Genomic DNA, 17,973 nt, shown 5'->3' on the forward strand with positions numbered 1-17,973 from the left:
TTATTATTTATTTACTAATTTAAGTAAAATAAAGTTTCCTTAAGTACTACTATTAATAATTATGTATATCTACTATTCTTAAATTTTAATATTTAAATTTAAATGTACTAACGTAGTTCACAAGTGAATGAATCATACAAGTAAGTGAATCACTTCTTATCGCTAAGTAAACCCTAAGTTCTAACTATTTATTAAAAGCGAATCTTTAACTAAAAAAGGTCTAGTTTTTATTATTGTATAACGATAAGACTTACATTCTAATAAATAATACTTTAATAATAAGTACAGTACTATATCTCTTATAGATATAGATAGACCCTTATCTAGCCTTAAGATAACAGCTTATCTTTATATAAAGAGATTAAAGTAGAATAGGATTTATATACTATTATATTCTAAAATATAACTCTTATCGATATGTAACAATTAAAACTAGGTCTTCTATAGCTTAAGATTCGCTTTTTAATAAATACTTAGAAATTAGGGTTTTCTTAGCGATAAGAAGTGATTCACTCACTTGTATGATTCATTCACTTGTGAACTACGTTATATTATATATTATATAGAGAGTCTTATAAATTATTACTATATATTACTCTTCTACTATAAGTATCTTTAGTCTTTTAATTATTAAGTTTCTTTTATACTTTTTACTAAGCCTTTACCTTAACTTTAGAGTAAATAAAGTATTTATTATATTTGCATTCTTACTATTTCTTATTATTATTATAGTATAATATAGAGTACTTAGAGTCTAAAGTAAAAATTGTAATATTTCCTTCCTTATAGTATTGCATTATTTAGAATAAGAGTTATTTGTATAAGTAGATATTTTAAATAGATTCTTTAGTATATTATTAAGAGTAGAAGTAGAACTTCTTCTTACTCTTCTTATATATCTTATAACGTACATGCATAGTGAGCGGATCAACATAGTGAGCGGATCACCTTTCTCTACCTTCCTACTATTATTGTAAGTTAATTCAGCAGCATCGTACGAAATCAATTAAAACTACTTATCATCCTCTTCTTCAGAGGTCTCCCAAACTACCTGACATGTTCGTACGTTATGTCCAGTCTTTCCGCAATTGCCACATCGCCGACCGCGCAATTCACCCCCCTCTGTACGAGCTCCCTCCTGACGCACATTTTCGCCTCCAGCATCAACAATACCCTTCTCTACCCGGATTGCCTCTGCTTCAGCTGCATTAAGGGACCCTCCAAGACGTAGTTGGGTTTTTTTAGCCCTCCGACGCTTGCTTAGTATCTCATTTGCCGTACGAAGCCCACGGCACTCAGCTTCAACAAGAGCTAGTTTGTGTGCTAACTTGCTAATACCTTTAGCCTGCAAGTCAACTACTTCGTACAAATGGGTTGGTGAGCTATGTTGATGACTAGTAATCCTTTTCTTAAGTGATGCAGAGCTTCGTACGGCGTCATGTGCTGTAGTTGGTGTCTTTGGGTCCCAGGAGCCCTGGCTGCTTGGGCGTGAGTTGGATGGTGTTGGCGTCTTTGGCTTGAAATCCAGCCGGGAAATAACTACTTCTGGGTTAAAAGGGACAAGGCCAGCCTGTCTAAAGCCAGCTCGTACGTTTTCTTCACCCATTGAAGTAAAAAAGGCTGCCTTAAAGGCAGGAAAGAAATCGTCCTTAGTAATGTGCGTAATCTGCATCCGCATCATTTTCTCAATTTCCTTGCCGTACGACGCCTTTAGTGGACTAAAACAGCCAACATCAAGAGGCTGGAGCTCGTGCGATGAATGGGGAGGCATGCAAAGAGCAATAATGCTGTGTTCCTTGCAGTAATCGTCAAACTTGGTGGACTTGTGGCTGTTGTGGCCATCAAGGATTAGGAGCCGGAAAGCACCCTTCGTACGAGACTTTGTGCACTTTTCAAAATGCTGTAGCCAATCTAGGCCAATCTCATTTGTAGTCCATCCATTTTCGCTAGGGTGGACGCGCCATTGGGGTGGGAATTGGCCATTGGTATACCACGAGAGGAGGTGATATTTGCCCTTGACGATGACGTACGGAGGCAGCGCCCAGCCATCTGCACATACGCCCTGAATGACAGAAACCCATTCGCGATTGCCAGGCTGCTTCGTACGAGGCCTTCCCTTACGGTCGGAAGTTGTAACAACCTTTGCGTGCGACAGCATTCCCATCAAGAAGCCTGTCTCATCAAAATTGTAGATATCGTCATCGTGGATTCCGTACTTTGCGATTGTGTTTCGTACGAGGGCAAACCAGGCCTGCACAATTGCAGGATCCTCAGCTAATGCCCTCTGATAGTCGATTCTACGTCGAAAACGCGTCTTTAGTTGTGGTTGACGTCGTACGAAGTTCTCTGCCCATCGGGGTCCAACACGCGTCGCGTCGCGTTCGTCAAGGAGGCAATCAGCCATATCTCGTACGTCGTCAAGTCGCGGTGGAAATCCTCGATCGATTAGGTCAATAACTCGTTCAAGAATCACTGTTTCTTCTAGCTCAGTCATCTTCATTGATTTCGATCGCGTTTCTTGTCGTGGTAGTCGTCCGATGCGTCGGTAGTTAAGGGTTGAGAATGGGATCTTGTAGATAGAGGCTGCTTTTCGTACGGATAGTTTTGGGTCTTTTTGGATAGCTTTAAGTGCAAGAATAATGCGGCTTTCATTTGAGGAGGATTCCATAGTCGTGCGTAGAGGAAAGTTGTTGTAAGGAGGAAAGGTAAGAAAGAAGGGGAAAGTGATCCGCTCACTATGTTGATCCGCTCACTATGCATGTACATTAATTATTATTTAAATACTCTACTTAGAAGAGGTCTATATAGTCCTTATAGTTAGAGTTTAGTAGTAGGTAGTCTCTTAGTATAAGTAGTATAAGTAGATAGTTTTTCTTATATACTATTCTATAGAATTAAACTAACTAGTTATTATTCTTAGAGTAGATAATTTAGTAGTCTAGTTACTTAGGGGTTCTAGGCTCTCTTTTTTAGAGCTAAATGCAATATAGGTTTTATAGTACTAATTAAGTATAATTCTATAGTTAGGTACTTCTTTATAATTTAAGCTATTTAGCCCTTATAAGTAGTTACTTATAGTATATTTATATACTTCTCTTTCTTAAGAATTCTATATTTATAAATTTTTTAAGTTAACTACTACTACTTAATTAAGTGCAGTAATATTAATCTTACTATTTAGTATTACTAGGCCTTAAAGGGCTAGTCTCTTAACTTCTTTAAGCTATTCTATTTAGAGTATTTTATTAAGTTATTTATTAATTTTGTATATAAGTTTCTAGTTAGAGCCCCTTTGCATTATAGTAAGAGTTCTTAGCTATTCTTAGGGGGTTTCCTTTTTCTTAGGGGTATTATTCTTCTTAAGTCCTTTTCTTACATTAGGGATCTTTTAGTAAGTAGTAATCCTATATACTTACTATAGAATATTAATATACTATTACTAGTATTCCTTAGGGGTTTTGTATATTCCTATCTTCTTATAGCTTAATTAGATTATAGTTAGAGTTTAGAGGGTCTTAGAATACTATTCTAATTATTCTTTACTATTTTAGTAATTAAGGTAGTTATTATTATAATAAGTAGTCTATAAGAGTAAAGTATAGGGGATATTCTTACTAGTAATATTAATTTAGTAGCTTTTCTTAAGTACTAATTAGAATTACTACTTCTTAAGTTATTAGTATTCTCTAGCTATATATTCTAGCTTATTGCAATTATAGTATTTAAAGTTTTATACTTTATTATCTTTCTAGACTATACTAAAGTCTATTAGGCTACTATAGTATTTATAAGTAGTACTATTATAATTCTAATTATTTTACTAATAGTTTCCTCTAGGGTACTTAGCTTATTTATTATACTAAGGGTAATTCTACTAGAATTACTATAGGGGTTACTATTAGTACTTCTTTCCTAAATTAGCTAGTACTTATTTCTTACTTTTCTCTTTATATTATTTATAGAGTCTATTATTAATTTTAATAGTAAGTTTAGTATACTATAGGAAATTATCTAGTTAATCTTACTTAGAGAGTTTATTTTTAATATCTTCCTTAAGCCCTTTATAGAATAAGAAGATTTTAGTAGTATTAGTATAATTAAATTTAATATAAATGCATTTAAATTCTAAAGTATAATAAGTAGTTGCACTTTTCTATTTAAAGTTAGTAAAATTGCACTTATATTATTATTATTTATTAAGTTCCTAAAAGAGAAATAGAAGTACTTTTTTAAATTTATAGTAATTTTAGAAAATAAATTAAGTCTTAGTCTTAAGTCTATTCTATTTATTAGTTATAAAGTCTATAAAATAGAGTTTAAATTAAGTAAGAGCTTATTCTTTTAGGAAGGAGACTGTATAAATAACTTTCTTAATTTTATTTATAAAGTTTATTCTATAGAATTATTAATAAGCTTAAACTTAAGTAAGGAATCCCTTAAGTTGTCCTAGAGTTCTATTAAAAGTTTAGAGTAAATTAAGTTAAAGTTTTTCTTTTCTATTATAGTATAGAGTAGTAATAATATTAGCTACTATATAGAGAGTATTAATTTCTTATTAGAGTACTATAAGCTAAGTATACTTAGAATTCTACTAAATAATTTACTAAAGTTAAGTAACTTTAGTAGTATTACTATTAAATATTTCCTATATACAAGCTATATTTTAATAAGTCTTTTTAAGTTTTTTAACTAGCTCTATAGTATTATTTTTACTTTTAGAGAACTTAATATTCTTTATTTCCTTATTTAAAGTCTTAGGGGGTATAGGGGTCTTTCCCTTAGAAGTAGGAGTAGGAGTTATAGGAGTTACTTTAGAAGCTATTATATTATACTATTTATTAGCTTTATAGAGTTAACTTACTAAATAAGAGTAATTAAAGTATTATAATTAGCTTTCTATAGTAGTATTTATTAGTAAAAGCTAAAGTAATAAAGCTAAGAAATAGTACTATAAGTTGTACTAAAAGAATTAGGTCTTTAGAGAATATAGTAATTAGTTGTATACTTAATAAGGGGCTTATAATATATATTACTAGTAAAGAGTACTAAGAGTATCTAAGGGGATAATTATAAAGTTAATTACTAAAGAGCTATAGAAGTCTATTCTTAAGTTTATTTAAGTCTATTCTATATATAAGTCTTATATATTTATTATTAAAGTTTAATTTATACTTAATTACTAGTAATTTAGATATTATATAGAGTAATTACTTAAAGTAGAGTATATAAGTACTTATATTATAATTAATTGTACTTATGTATAATTAATTACTTACTTCCTTATTTCTATATAACTTTATACTATAGTTCTTCTATTCTAGAGGAGTTACTCTTATTTCCTATATTTACTTACTTATAATTTATTTGTAACTACTAGGTGCCTTATAGGGGCGTCCCCTAGTCCTATTATATTTAATAAGTTGTAATATATAGAATACTCTAAGTATTCCCCCTTTAGCTGTATTTATTGCAACTCTTAGCTCCCTATTAATAATTACCTTTAGAATACTACTAACCCCTTTGCAATAGATTCTCTTCTAATATACTTTTTACTCCCTAAAGAAATATAAAATCTCTTTACTTAACTATATAGAGTAGGAAATATAGGACCTCTAATTATACTCTAGTAAAATCTCTATAGTAGTTAAAATTAGCTAAACTCTAATTAAAATTGTAGAATACTACTATATTAGAATTTAGCTTATTAAAATTATTAAGAATACTCTAAAGGAGCTAAGTACTACTCTAGCCCTCCTACTTATAGTATAGTACTATACTATTAAGCTTACTTAGACTCTTAGGGATATTACTATAAGCTAGTATAATAATTAGGGATACTTAATTTATATAAATACTACTACTTAATAGTATTATAAGAGTAGTAGCTCTCTATACTAAATAATAGAAATTAATTAATAGTCTCTAGTAAATTAGAAGGCTCTATAAGAAAGGACTCTCCCTATATATATAATAAATTCTTAAGTCTTTATTAAATTAGTACTAGGAAGTAAGTATTATAATACTTATTCTTTAATTATCTATAATTAGCTTATATAAGTTTATAGCCTTTAGAATATAAATATTAAAAAGGTAATTTAGACTAAGACTAGCTTTATAATTACTACTTTTACTATAGGAGGATAATTAACTCTACTTACTAACTATACTTAGCTATTTTAACTACTTAGTACAATTAGTATTAAGGAATTTAACTCTTAGTATAATTATATTATCTACTAAGTCCCTACTACTATCTTCTCTAAATTTAATAGAGGCTAACTCTATATAGTAGACTTTATTAAATTTAAAATTTAAGTAGCTATAGGCCTAGCCCTAGTTTAATACTAAATTATAGCTACTATAGGAGCTAAAACTAAGTAATTCTAAATTATATTCTTTAATAAGAAAATACTATACCCTTTTTAACTCTTTAATAGTACTCTCTCTATACTTATAAAAATTGCAAGCTAATTTAATACTAGTCCTACTAGGACTAGTATAGAATATACTCTTACTACTACTTATTAACTTACTACTACTATAAATAGAATAACTACTTTAATAATATATCTCCTTATACTTACTTAGTAAAGTACTCTAATTATTAAGGCTTATATAGTAGTAATAATAATAATTACTTAGTTTAGCCTACTATATAGAATAAATACCTTATTTAGCTTACTACTAAAAGAAAGGCTGTAATTTAGTAATAGAGTAAGAGACTCTTCTAATTAGCTTTTACTAATACTACTAAATAGAGTATTCTAGACTATACTACTCTAGTAGAGGCTTTAATATAAGTACCTACTAATACTATAATTACTCTAACTAGGGAAATAAATACTCTTATAGAAATAAACTTAGAAGGGCTTACCTCCCTCCTAAATAATAATAACTTAAGGGATAGGGACTATAATAGCCCCCTATAGTTACTTACTTCTTACTCTAATATAGCCTAATGCACTAAATAATAATAGAGACTATAAAAAATACTATAAAAGTCTTTTAAGTTAATATTTAGAAGAACTTACTAGTATATAATAGTATACTAGTCTTTATATACTATACTAGTACAAATGTAATTCTTATTTAGGAGCCCTAGTACTCCCTCCTATTTAATAAGAGTATTACAAAAATATACTTCTTATACTCTACTTTCTCCCCTATAAGGGACTAGAGTAATAATACTAAATAATACCCCTAAGTTATTACTTATATTTCTAAGGAGATTACTAGAGTTAAGACTTAGAATATAACTCCTTAAGCTCTATAAAATACTATAAGTATAATTATATATAATATATATATTCTTAATATTTATAGGAATATATAACTCTTATTAATATACTTTCTAATATAAATACTCTTACTATATACACTTATAGTAGGGGACCTTAATACTACTTACTAAGTTTAGCAATTTAGTACTACAACCTCCTATAGTACTATAGGAATAGTAGACTAAATAAATAAGTATTTACTTACTATTCTAAATAACTCTAGTATTCCTACTTACTACTTAAGTAATACTATTAATTTTACTCTTATTAATATTCTACTAGCTAGAATAGAGGTCTCTCTATTCTAGTATACTAATTCTAACTACTATACTCTACTAACTACCCTCCTAATTGTAGGGGTTCCTAATTTACCCCCCTTACTCTTATAGCTCTAATTACAATAGGAGAATATACTCTACTTTACTACTACTATATAATTACTACTCTAGCTCCTCCTAAATATAAGTAAAATAACTAAGAATAAAGAAGCTTATCTATAAAAATACTTATATACTTAATTGCATATATCTCTATAACTAAAAGAGATATAAGTAAATAGGTTTTATATTTAGAATCCTTATAATTTTAGCTATAGAATAGTGTATAATTTATCTGCATATCTTGTATATAAGGATTTACAGACATACTAGTCTACATACAGACTAGTAGAAGCATTCCAGGCCAGCCCTTCATACCAAGGACTTCAGCCCTACATACCAAATAAATACACTATACTATAAGCGTATTTTTACATATAATAATATGTATTAATAATCTAGGATTTTATCCCTTAGGCAGAATTATAAATAGAGGGAATTTCCCCCTCTATTTACCTTAGACTTTAGACCTTATGCATGCAAGTAATATACAACCTTTCTGCCTACTTTTTATCTTATCCTTATTTAAGATATTCTATCTTATATTCCTACCCTAATCTTAATAAATAGTACTAATATTTTATAAAACTCTAGACTATATAACTAGTAGCCTTATATTTATACTCTAAGCTGTATACAATACAATTATAGTACTTCTAAGGACTAATAAGTAGTTAGTAAAGTAGTAAATATAGTAGTATTAGTTAGCTAAAAATAACTATTACTAAACTCTCTAATACAACTCTATATTTAAAGAAGCTAAAATACTAAAGAAGGTCTTTTATAAAATAATTACTAAAATAAAGTCTAATATATAGTCTACTTTAGTTAGTAAAATAGACTTAAATAAGGACCTATAGTAAATTATAGAATAGAATAAGCCTAGTATACAATTTAACTCTCCCCCTCTATAGGGTAATAATAGTATTATTACTATACTAACTAAGAAGGCCTAGTACTTATACTGCAAGCTCCTTAAGAGGGGCAATATAATAAATAGTATTAAGTATACTATAAATATAGTCCCCCCTAGAGTAATACTCTAGGAGAATACAATTTATATAAAAGAAGTTAAGTCTACTCTTATAGGAATAGGGAATACTTTACTTAAAGTAAATAGAATTACTATTACTATACTAAAAGTAGCTTAATTATATATTTAGTATTATATTAAAGTACTATATTAATAATACTTTACTATAGAGTATTATTCCCTCTTATTCTAAAATATAGAGGTAGTTATAATTCCTAAGTTAAATTAGAATTCTAGTACTATAAAGAGTTAGAGACTAATCTCTCTACTCTCTATACTTAATAAGGGCCTAAAGTATCTTATTACTTAATATATAGCCTAAGCTTATATACAATATAGGATTCTGCACTTATAAGTAGTAAGTACTCTACTAAGGAGATTATTTAATAATATAGTAGTAGCCCTTATATATAATATAGAAGCTGCACTTATATATAGTAATTCTACTACTCTAATTACTAGTAATATTCTAGTGCCTTTAATTTAATTCTATTAGACCTTCTAAACTTATAGTTTAGAGAATAAGGCTAGCCCTACAATTTAGTCTTATAGGCTATATACTTTACTAATTAATAGTAGGCTTATATTTACTATAAAGGCTATAAAACCCCTATAGCTCCTATTTAGTATAGCCTTCCCTAAGGCTCTCTAGCTTTACTAGTACTATACTTTATATATATAGTACTAGTATACTTTATTAAACTTATGCACTCTAGGTTTAAATATACCAATAATTATACTATTCTCTATATAAGTAGAAAAATTAAGAATACAATTACTATAGTACAATAGATTCTTATAGAATTTATTGTATAGAGTACTAATAATAGAGTTATATTTAATTTAAATAAGACTAAAATTATTTATTTTATAAGAGTATAAATAACCTCCTTACTAATTATTACTTATAGAGAATATATAGTTACTCCTCCTCCCTTTAATAAGTCCCTTAAGTAGCTTAGAATATACTTTAATAAGCAACTTACTTTTTAGTAATATATTAAAATTTAAATAGAAATAGTAAAATCTACAGCTAATTATATTTATAAATTTAACTGCATTTATACTAGTATAATACTCTATACTATAAGATAGATAATTTGTATAATTATACTCCCTAAAGCCCTATTTAACTCTAAAATTTAGTACTCTAGAGTAATTAAACTTAGTACAAAAAAGAGAGTTAGTACTTATACTTACATTTAGTATAGTCTTTCTAAATAACTCTATAAACTTTAACTAGTTATAAATACTACTCTATATAGGTACTTATTAGTATAGAAGATAATACTACTAGTAGCTCTCTATTAAGAGTCTAGTATACTCCTAATATACTTACTTCTCTAGACTACTTAATAATAGTATACTCTATAATTATATAGACTTAATACTACCTACCTACTAATTAGCTAAATACTATACTATTATACTCTTATAAATAGAGGGACTATACTGCACTCTACTATTCTTATAGATACTTATACTTTATTTAAAGACTACCTATAGCCCCTCCTACTCCCTAGGGACTACAGCTAATAGTAAGTACTATATATTTTCCTACTAAAAAATAATATAATAGAGGCCTTTAATATATAGGAGGCCTCCCTACTAAACTTATACTTTAGAGTCTATACTAATAACTCTTAACTTAATTACTACTAAATAGAGTTTAAATATATAATTTTCTCTAATGTACTTGCATAGTAAGTTGCAGATTATAGTGAGTTGCGCACGTCTACTTCCTTTCTACCTCTTTAACCTTTATACATCTTTCCCTCTACATACAAATATGCAATCTACCTTAATTGAAAGTTGCATTATCCTTACTATTTAGGCTCTTAAAAAAGACTTAAAAATGCCTATACAAAGAGCTGCCTCTACCTTTAAGGTCCCTAAATTGACCCTTTACAACTAATGTGCAGAATGCATTGTATAAAGTGAAAGACAACTAAATTTAATAAAGATAACTATAACTAAAGAGGAGGTAATTCTTAAATAAGTTATTAATTTAATTAATTGAGGGTTCCCTCTGTAATAAGAAGATGTACAAGAAATAGCTAATTAACTCCTAAATGTGCGCAATAGGATGCATATAGGACTCTAATAGGTAGAGAACTTTATATAATACATTCTTAAATTAAAAATGCAATTTTAATATTAAATTAACTATTAGAGGGCCTTAGTTAAGAATTCTACAATTATATAAGGCTAATTTGCACTTGTGCGAAATATAATTGCAAAGTATAGAATACTAAATTATAATATTTACAACTTTAATAAGATTAGTTTCCTAATAGGAATACTATTGTACGTAAAAATTATTACAACTTCTAACTGTAAGGGAAGGCCTTATATAAAGTAGCCTAGCAATTATAAATAGGTTTCTATTATTTAGGGTGTATATGCAGATAGCTAGGTAATACCTCTATATATTATTGTAAAGGGCAAATATTACCTCCTCTCCTAGTATACTAATAGCTAATTCCTAGCTATATAGTATATTTATTTAAGTAAAAATAAATAAATAATAAATAATATTAGCTTAAATTAGCTAAAGTACTTTAATTAGTGTACAAAGTCCTATACAAAGGGTTCTTATTGCCTCTTAATCCTTAATAATTACAATAACTATAAATTAACTAACTTTAATAAATACTATAAGGAATAGAATATTATTACTTTATGTATGCCTCCCTATTTATTGTACGAGCTCTAGCCTCTTAATATTAGGTACTTTAGCTTATTAAAGTACTTGTATAGTAAGGAAATTAAGAAGATAATGCAAATGCAGATTTTGTATATTACTAAGGATAACTTCTTTCCTACCTTTAAAGTAGTATTCTTTACTTTAATAGGCGAAAATAACATACAAGCTAGTTTTTAATAAGTAGGCTTTATACTTTTTAACCCTAAAGTAGTTATTTCTTAATTAGATTTTAAGCTAAAGATACTAATACCCTCAACTTTACAACTAAGTAGCTAAGGCTCCTAGAATGCAAAGATACTAACTACAGCAATAGAGAGCATATAAAGTACTACCTCCCTTAAAAAGAAGATTTAAGTACATTAAGGTAGATTACTAATACTAATATACAAAGTAATTAACTTTTAGGCTAAAAGTATTAGTAAATTAGCCTATAAGCTTACTATTATTAAGATTAAGAATTATAAGCTTTATATAGGGATAGAGGTACTAAGTAAGTACTAGAGGGCAAAAAAGACCTAACTACATTTTAGAGGGTCACTTAATACTACTAAAGTAGAGGTACTATAAGTAGAAAAAAGTAGTATTAATACTAGAGGAGAGAATAACCCTCAGAAGGAGAGTTGTACAGAAGGTACTAAACTACGCGCGCAACAATATAGCAATTGCAGAAAGTCTAAATATAATATACGAACCTATAAAGTAGTTTAGAATAGTAATAAGAAAGAGGGTAATAAGTAGTTTTAATTAATTTCATACATTGTAGTTTAATTAACTTATAAAAAGGTTAGAAGAGTAGGAAGAGTGTACAACTCACTATAATCTGCAACTCGCTATGCAAGTACATTAGTACTAAAGTTATTTATACTAAATACTACTATCTACTAAATACTAAAGTATTTAATACTAAAGTAGAGAGTATATATATAGGCCTTAAAGTTGCACTAGCTCTTATAATTTAAATTATAGTAATTACTATTTACTTTAATAATACTATAGTAATATACTACTTTAAAAGAATATTTTTAGTCTCCTCTTAAGTAGCTATTCTTAACTTCTAAGTACTAGCTAATATTGCACTTATATTAGTTATTATTAAATAGTCCCCTAGCTACTTAGGGATTATTAGTAATAAAATAGTAAATATACTAATTAGAAAGAGTACTATACTCCCTACTTTTCTATACTTACTAATATACAATTGTATAAAGTAAATTATCTATTAGGGGTTCTAGAGATTTCTCCTCCTCTAGTAAATATACTTATATTTAATCTATTATAGGCTCTTTAACTTTAACTTTACTCTATACTTAATAGCTAAACTTACTATACTTAACTAATAGGAACTCTATACTCTTCTTACTATAAGATTAGAATATAGAGATTATATAAACTATTATAAATATTTTAACTACTTAAATGTAGAATTAAATTGTATATATAAATACTATAAGAGTCCTAACTACATTTACTATTATAGAAGGGTTAAGTACTTAACCCCCTAGTTAAATTCTAGGAAGTATATTCTCTCCTAGTTAGGGGCCTCTTAAGTTGAATTTATCTAATTGCACTAATAATATAACTATAAACTATACTTAAAGTAATACTAATTATAGAGTATATTACTTAAATAGTACTAATTATAGTATTACTTATACTTATAGTAAATTCACTTCTCTAAGTAGAATAAGTACTCTACTAGATTACTATATAGGTATTTAGAGCTAATTTAATTCCCTACTAAATAGCTAATTTCTTAGTATTCTTATAAGTATAAGGCTCCTTCTTTAATATAGTACTACTATATATTTACCCTACTTATTAGCTAGCTAGAGGTACTTTATATAATAATTTTATATTTTATATATTTTATATATAGAAATATATATATATATAAATAAGAGAGTATTACTCTCCTATACTAATTAACTTATACTAATACTTACTAATTAATAATACTCTTACTTAATATAGACTTATATAGTAAATACAACTAGCTTAGAGCTTACTGCAAATAGAGTTATAGGAAATACTTAAATATAGAGGACAAATACTTTATAATAGGGGGAATTAGGCTTATAAAAGATGTATATTACTATAATTTCGCACTATTCTAGAAGGTACAGTTGAAGACACCTGTAATAGGCGCCCTTTGCCCCCTTAGGGGGATGTACCAGCGTAAAACAATATCATCATCATCATCATCATGCTTCCCAGTCGCATTCTGACATGTCCGAGCAATACAACAACCAAACTGCATTAGGAAACGAGCCGATAACGGATTCGTACTGTAGGGCCCGGGGCAGTGAAATGGCAACCGGAAGGGCTGTAGTGCCCGATGTTCAGAAAAGAATAAATGTAATATTGCAGCGACTTGTGTCAATCTTGATAACAATTTACTTTAACTCTGCTCCTGGGGCAAGTATAATGATTAATTGAGACAAATGCTGAGAGCTTCTGAAAAAGGTAATCAACAGTAACGAAAGACGGCAACATAGGTAGGCAGAAATCACCAACTAAACGCCTCATCAATGAACACGACACCTCTCTTGACTCGGCCCTGAGCGACGAGCTCGCCCAGAGCTTTCCTGACATCATCCGCCATACCAGCTGGCCCGCAGACCACGACGCCGATGTCCCCCTTCTCATCGTTCCTCGTCAGCTCCTGTGCCACAATGTCCGCGATGGGCAGCCTCTCGCCCACCCTCGTCTCGACCTCGACGCGGGACCCGAGCTGCGCAATCTCCCCGTCCACGACGCGGAGGAAGCTCTCGTCACGGACGCCCCAACATAGACGTGTGCGGACGCCGCCAAAGGTCTTGGCGACGGGGACGACGGCCGAGATGCCGACGCCGCCGGCGATGCAGAGCAGCGTCGAGCAGTGGGCAAGCTGGCGGACGGCAGGGTTGGCGTGGTAAGATGACTCAACCAGGACGGGGACGCGGATGGAGGTGCCAGGGGGGACCCTCGAGGCGAGAATACGCGTGACACTCGTCTGCGGACGGACGAGGAATGTCGTGCAGGGTCGGACGGGGCCTGTCGAGGATCGAGAATCGGAGTCCGAGCCGCTGTCTGCCCGGGGGAGAATCTCTCGCGCGCCGACCCCTGTCGACTGGACGGTTTTCTCGGGGTCGCCGGTAAGGCGCGGACTGGAAGAAGCATTGGATGAGCCGAGGAGGGTCGATGAGCCTGAGAAGGAGGACAGGACGGAGAACGGGTGGTTTTCCCAGAAGCGCCATGACAGAGTCGGGAAGTAGAGATAGGCGTGTCCCTCGGCCGCGATGCCCTCGATCTCGACACGCAGATAGTCTCCCTGCGAGTCGGCAACCGAGACCGTGGCCGTACATATCCCGTTGCGGACGACCCGCAAGACTCGGAGTATCCTGTCGAGCCCCCAAAGACCGCCGGCGATGTAGATCCAGATCTCGTATCCCCACTTGTACTCGAACAGGTACCAGATGTGCAGGAAGCAGGCGACGAGGACCAGCACGGCGAGCACCTGGTGGCCCGCCAGGAAGGCCTCGTACACCCGCCGACGGATGGGCAAGACGGAGAGCGGGAGGATGAGGCACAAAGCGAGAGTGCCGATGATGCCCCAGTACCAGTAGGGCAACTTGCTTTCGGCGACCCAGTCGGACCACTCAGCGTAGTAATACCACATCAGGGTCGAGTGCAAGACCGTCTGCCCGATGCAGGCGTAGGCGACCCAGCGGTGCAGCAGGAGGAACGTCGAGTGGCTCCAGTCAGTGAGCCAGAGCAGCACATTGTTGCGCGAGGAAAAGAGGAAGATGGCCACAAAGTCGGCGAAGGCGAGCACGCCCGCCCGGTCGCCGACGATGATGGTCAGCTGGGCGTGGTCCGAGTCGGCGATGTAGTTGGGCTGGAGCAGCGAGTGCGGGAAGACGACGAGGAAGATGTTTGTGAGGAGGATGTATGCGATGAAGAGGGCCTGGCCGCGCGTGGGCATGAGGCCGACGGCGCCGGCGAGGGGGGTCCGGTGGCGGTGGCCGAAAAATGGCTGGTCGAGACGGGTGGTAAGGGGGGTCGTCCAGCGGGCTGGGAGGAAGCGGATAAAGGAGAGGAGGATCGGGATGGTGACGGTCGTGATGGCGATGGCGAGACTGGTATTGGATTAGTATACGGATAACAGCCATGGGTAACAAAAGAGCCACACAGGGGTGACGATGTCGGCCTCACCTGTTGGCGCCGTGGCCGTTCTCGCCGTCCTCAAAGGACTTCTGCCCGTTATAGCTGGGCAGCCAGTCCTCCTCGGCGATGAGGCTCGTCTGGTTCAACGGCTTCTTGGAGACCGCTGTGGGCATGTTGCCCTCGCCGACGGCCTCGACGTCCTCTCTGGCGAACATAAGGGCCTCGGAGTAGGACATGACGGGCTTCAGGGCACCGGACCAGTCGCCGACGCTGCCGGTCGCCAGGTGGCCCTCCCAGTACTCCTCCATGACGGATACGGCGACGTTGTCGCGCGGGCAGTACTGGGACATGCAGAGGGCCTGGGTTCGGAGGAAGGCGCGGTCCTTCAGGAAGCACTCGGGCGGTGTGGCGCCGCCATGATTGTGTCGTTTGTGGTGCGCGGAGGGCATCCCGTCCTCGGAGCAGAGGAGGGGGCAGTTGGCGATGAGGCGGCGGCAGGCGTGCGCGCAGGTCGGCTTGTACATCCATTTCCCGGCGCCGATGATGCCGATTCCGTCGGCGGTGACGACCGGGACGAGGACGAGGAGGAGGTAGGTGAGAAGGGGCAGAACGGAAACTGACCGGGAGGCGGACCCAGCCATCGTGAAGTGAAGTTGGACCTTTGTGCGGTGTGTGGTTCAAGGATAAAGTATTTACTGTGCTATAGGAAGGGGTGAGGAATAGGTCCACCAAACCGTGTAAGTCAAGTCTGAGTAAGAGTTGAAGATCGACAAGTTGAAACCCAGTCCCAAGGTCCCGGTATCTTGGCTGTCATGCAACTGATGCAGACAACATACATCCCTGGGTTGCTGCCGACATGGGAGGTTTAAATAACCTACCCTTCCTGAGCATATTTCTCCGCAACAAAGCACACTAATTCAGCCGCCATGCAGGTTTTGGACTGGGCCAGCTTTCTTCATTCCGCTGATAACAATCATAAGAGCAGCCGCCCCTCCATCTTCACATGGAGACTGAGGGAAGCCTAGGGGTGCTGTCGGCATTGGCGCTCTCGCGCAAACCAAGCCCGCTTATCCCATTAGGAATGCCCTCATATTAGGCTGCGTTGGCGATTCTGGCTTTTGTTCCAGCCACAACGAGCGCAGTCGGATATGGATGTGTTTGTGTAAGAAATGTGTAGACCGCGCGAGGTCGAAACTTGCTCAATCCTTCTCAGGGACTTAGCGCGCTTTCAGCCCAGTAGACCGGTCCAGCGGTAGCGACTCGGATCACGTTCCTCAATTTGAGCGCCGTAGGATGTGGCTCGGAGGTCTCATTGGACGCCACCATTGTGACCTTTAGGCGGGTGTCGTTGTTTTGCGGGATGGACTTGACTCCAACTTCACCGTCTCCGGTCAAGATGTAAGTGAGTTGTGCATACCGGGGCTCTCACACGACTAACCACCTTCCTCTCCTCCCAGCCATCCCACGTGCCGTCGAAAGTCGTCTTCCGGGAGTCGATCTTCGAAAATCTCGGGTGTCGTCGCAGCGCCGTCGAGCCCATCTGCCCGTCCGCGTCGTGGTGGTGCAATACGCCCGTGTCTGCGAGACTTCCCTCTCTGCGTCGCACGCCCGGAGCGTGAGCAGTGGGTGTCGTAGACTTTGCCGGATCAAACTTTTGAAGACCAGCCGTGTTGTTGAATCACGGGGCCCAACTCGACGACGACGTGGCATTCCTACAAGTGTTGCAAGTTATCGAAGAAGGCGGTGCGTCTGTCTGATCACGAGATGTTTTTTATCGATTTGGCCTGTCATGGCCGACTGGGATGCCAGTAAGGATTTCTTGTGATGCCTGGCAACATAGTCAGACAACAAAACACGCGAGAAGTGTCTTGAGGGTTCAAAAATTGCCTAAAGTTATATCCCAAATCATAAGGCTACCGTGAAAGTAAAAGACTGTGATGAGCGTGGCGGAATAGCCTTTTTGGATGTTGATTCAGAAGAGTGGAGATGTATTGGTTCACCGAGCTATGGTCTTTTGGTTTACGGCTGGGTGGTATCGAGGTTAAGTAGATCTTTGCTTCCAACCCCTAAGGCCACGTCCCATATAGCCTGGGGATTCAGCCCAGCCATCGCGTCATGTTTGCTAATTGTTTTCAACTCACTGGAATCAAAGTAGGTAAAAACAGCACAGCGGAGTAAGGTTTCCATTTGCCAATCTGCACAACAGATTTGAGGCAGTTGACACGCAAGCAAGCCATGCATTTGTCCTGAGGACCAATGCAAACACTTGAACTTTTGTCCATCGAATTATACAAGATGGAAATTGAAAAAACTAACATCGTCTCGCAGCAATGTGCAGCATTGTTTGCTCTTGTGTTTGATGAAACCGTTGGCGGCAAAACGGCGATGCTCCGTGCCAGATCCACATGTCCGGTGCTGCGGGGCCGAGAT

General features: G+C 35.1%; 1 protein-coding gene across 1 annotated transcript; it reads right to left on the reverse strand.

Moving 5' to 3' along the window:
- Positions 1–13,903: 13,903 nt before the first annotated feature.
- CH63R_11400 (Ferric reductase transmembrane component 4) lies at positions 13,904–16,184 on the reverse strand (the record flags this gene model as incomplete). The annotated part of the gene is made up of 2 exons (XM_018306374.1): positions 13,904–15,515; positions 15,592–16,184. 2 exons carry the CDS (start codon positions 16,182–16,184, stop codon positions 13,904–13,906), a joined length of 2,205 nt encoding a protein of 734 aa, XP_018153215.1.
- Between the last annotated feature and the right edge of the window lie 1,789 nt (positions 16,185–17,973).

Source organism: Colletotrichum higginsianum, chromosome 8 (genome assembly GCF_001672515.1).
Source record: "Colletotrichum higginsianum IMI 349063 chromosome 8, whole genome shotgun sequence".
Classification (NCBI taxonomy): domain Eukaryota; kingdom Fungi; phylum Ascomycota; class Sordariomycetes; order Glomerellales; family Glomerellaceae; genus Colletotrichum; species Colletotrichum higginsianum.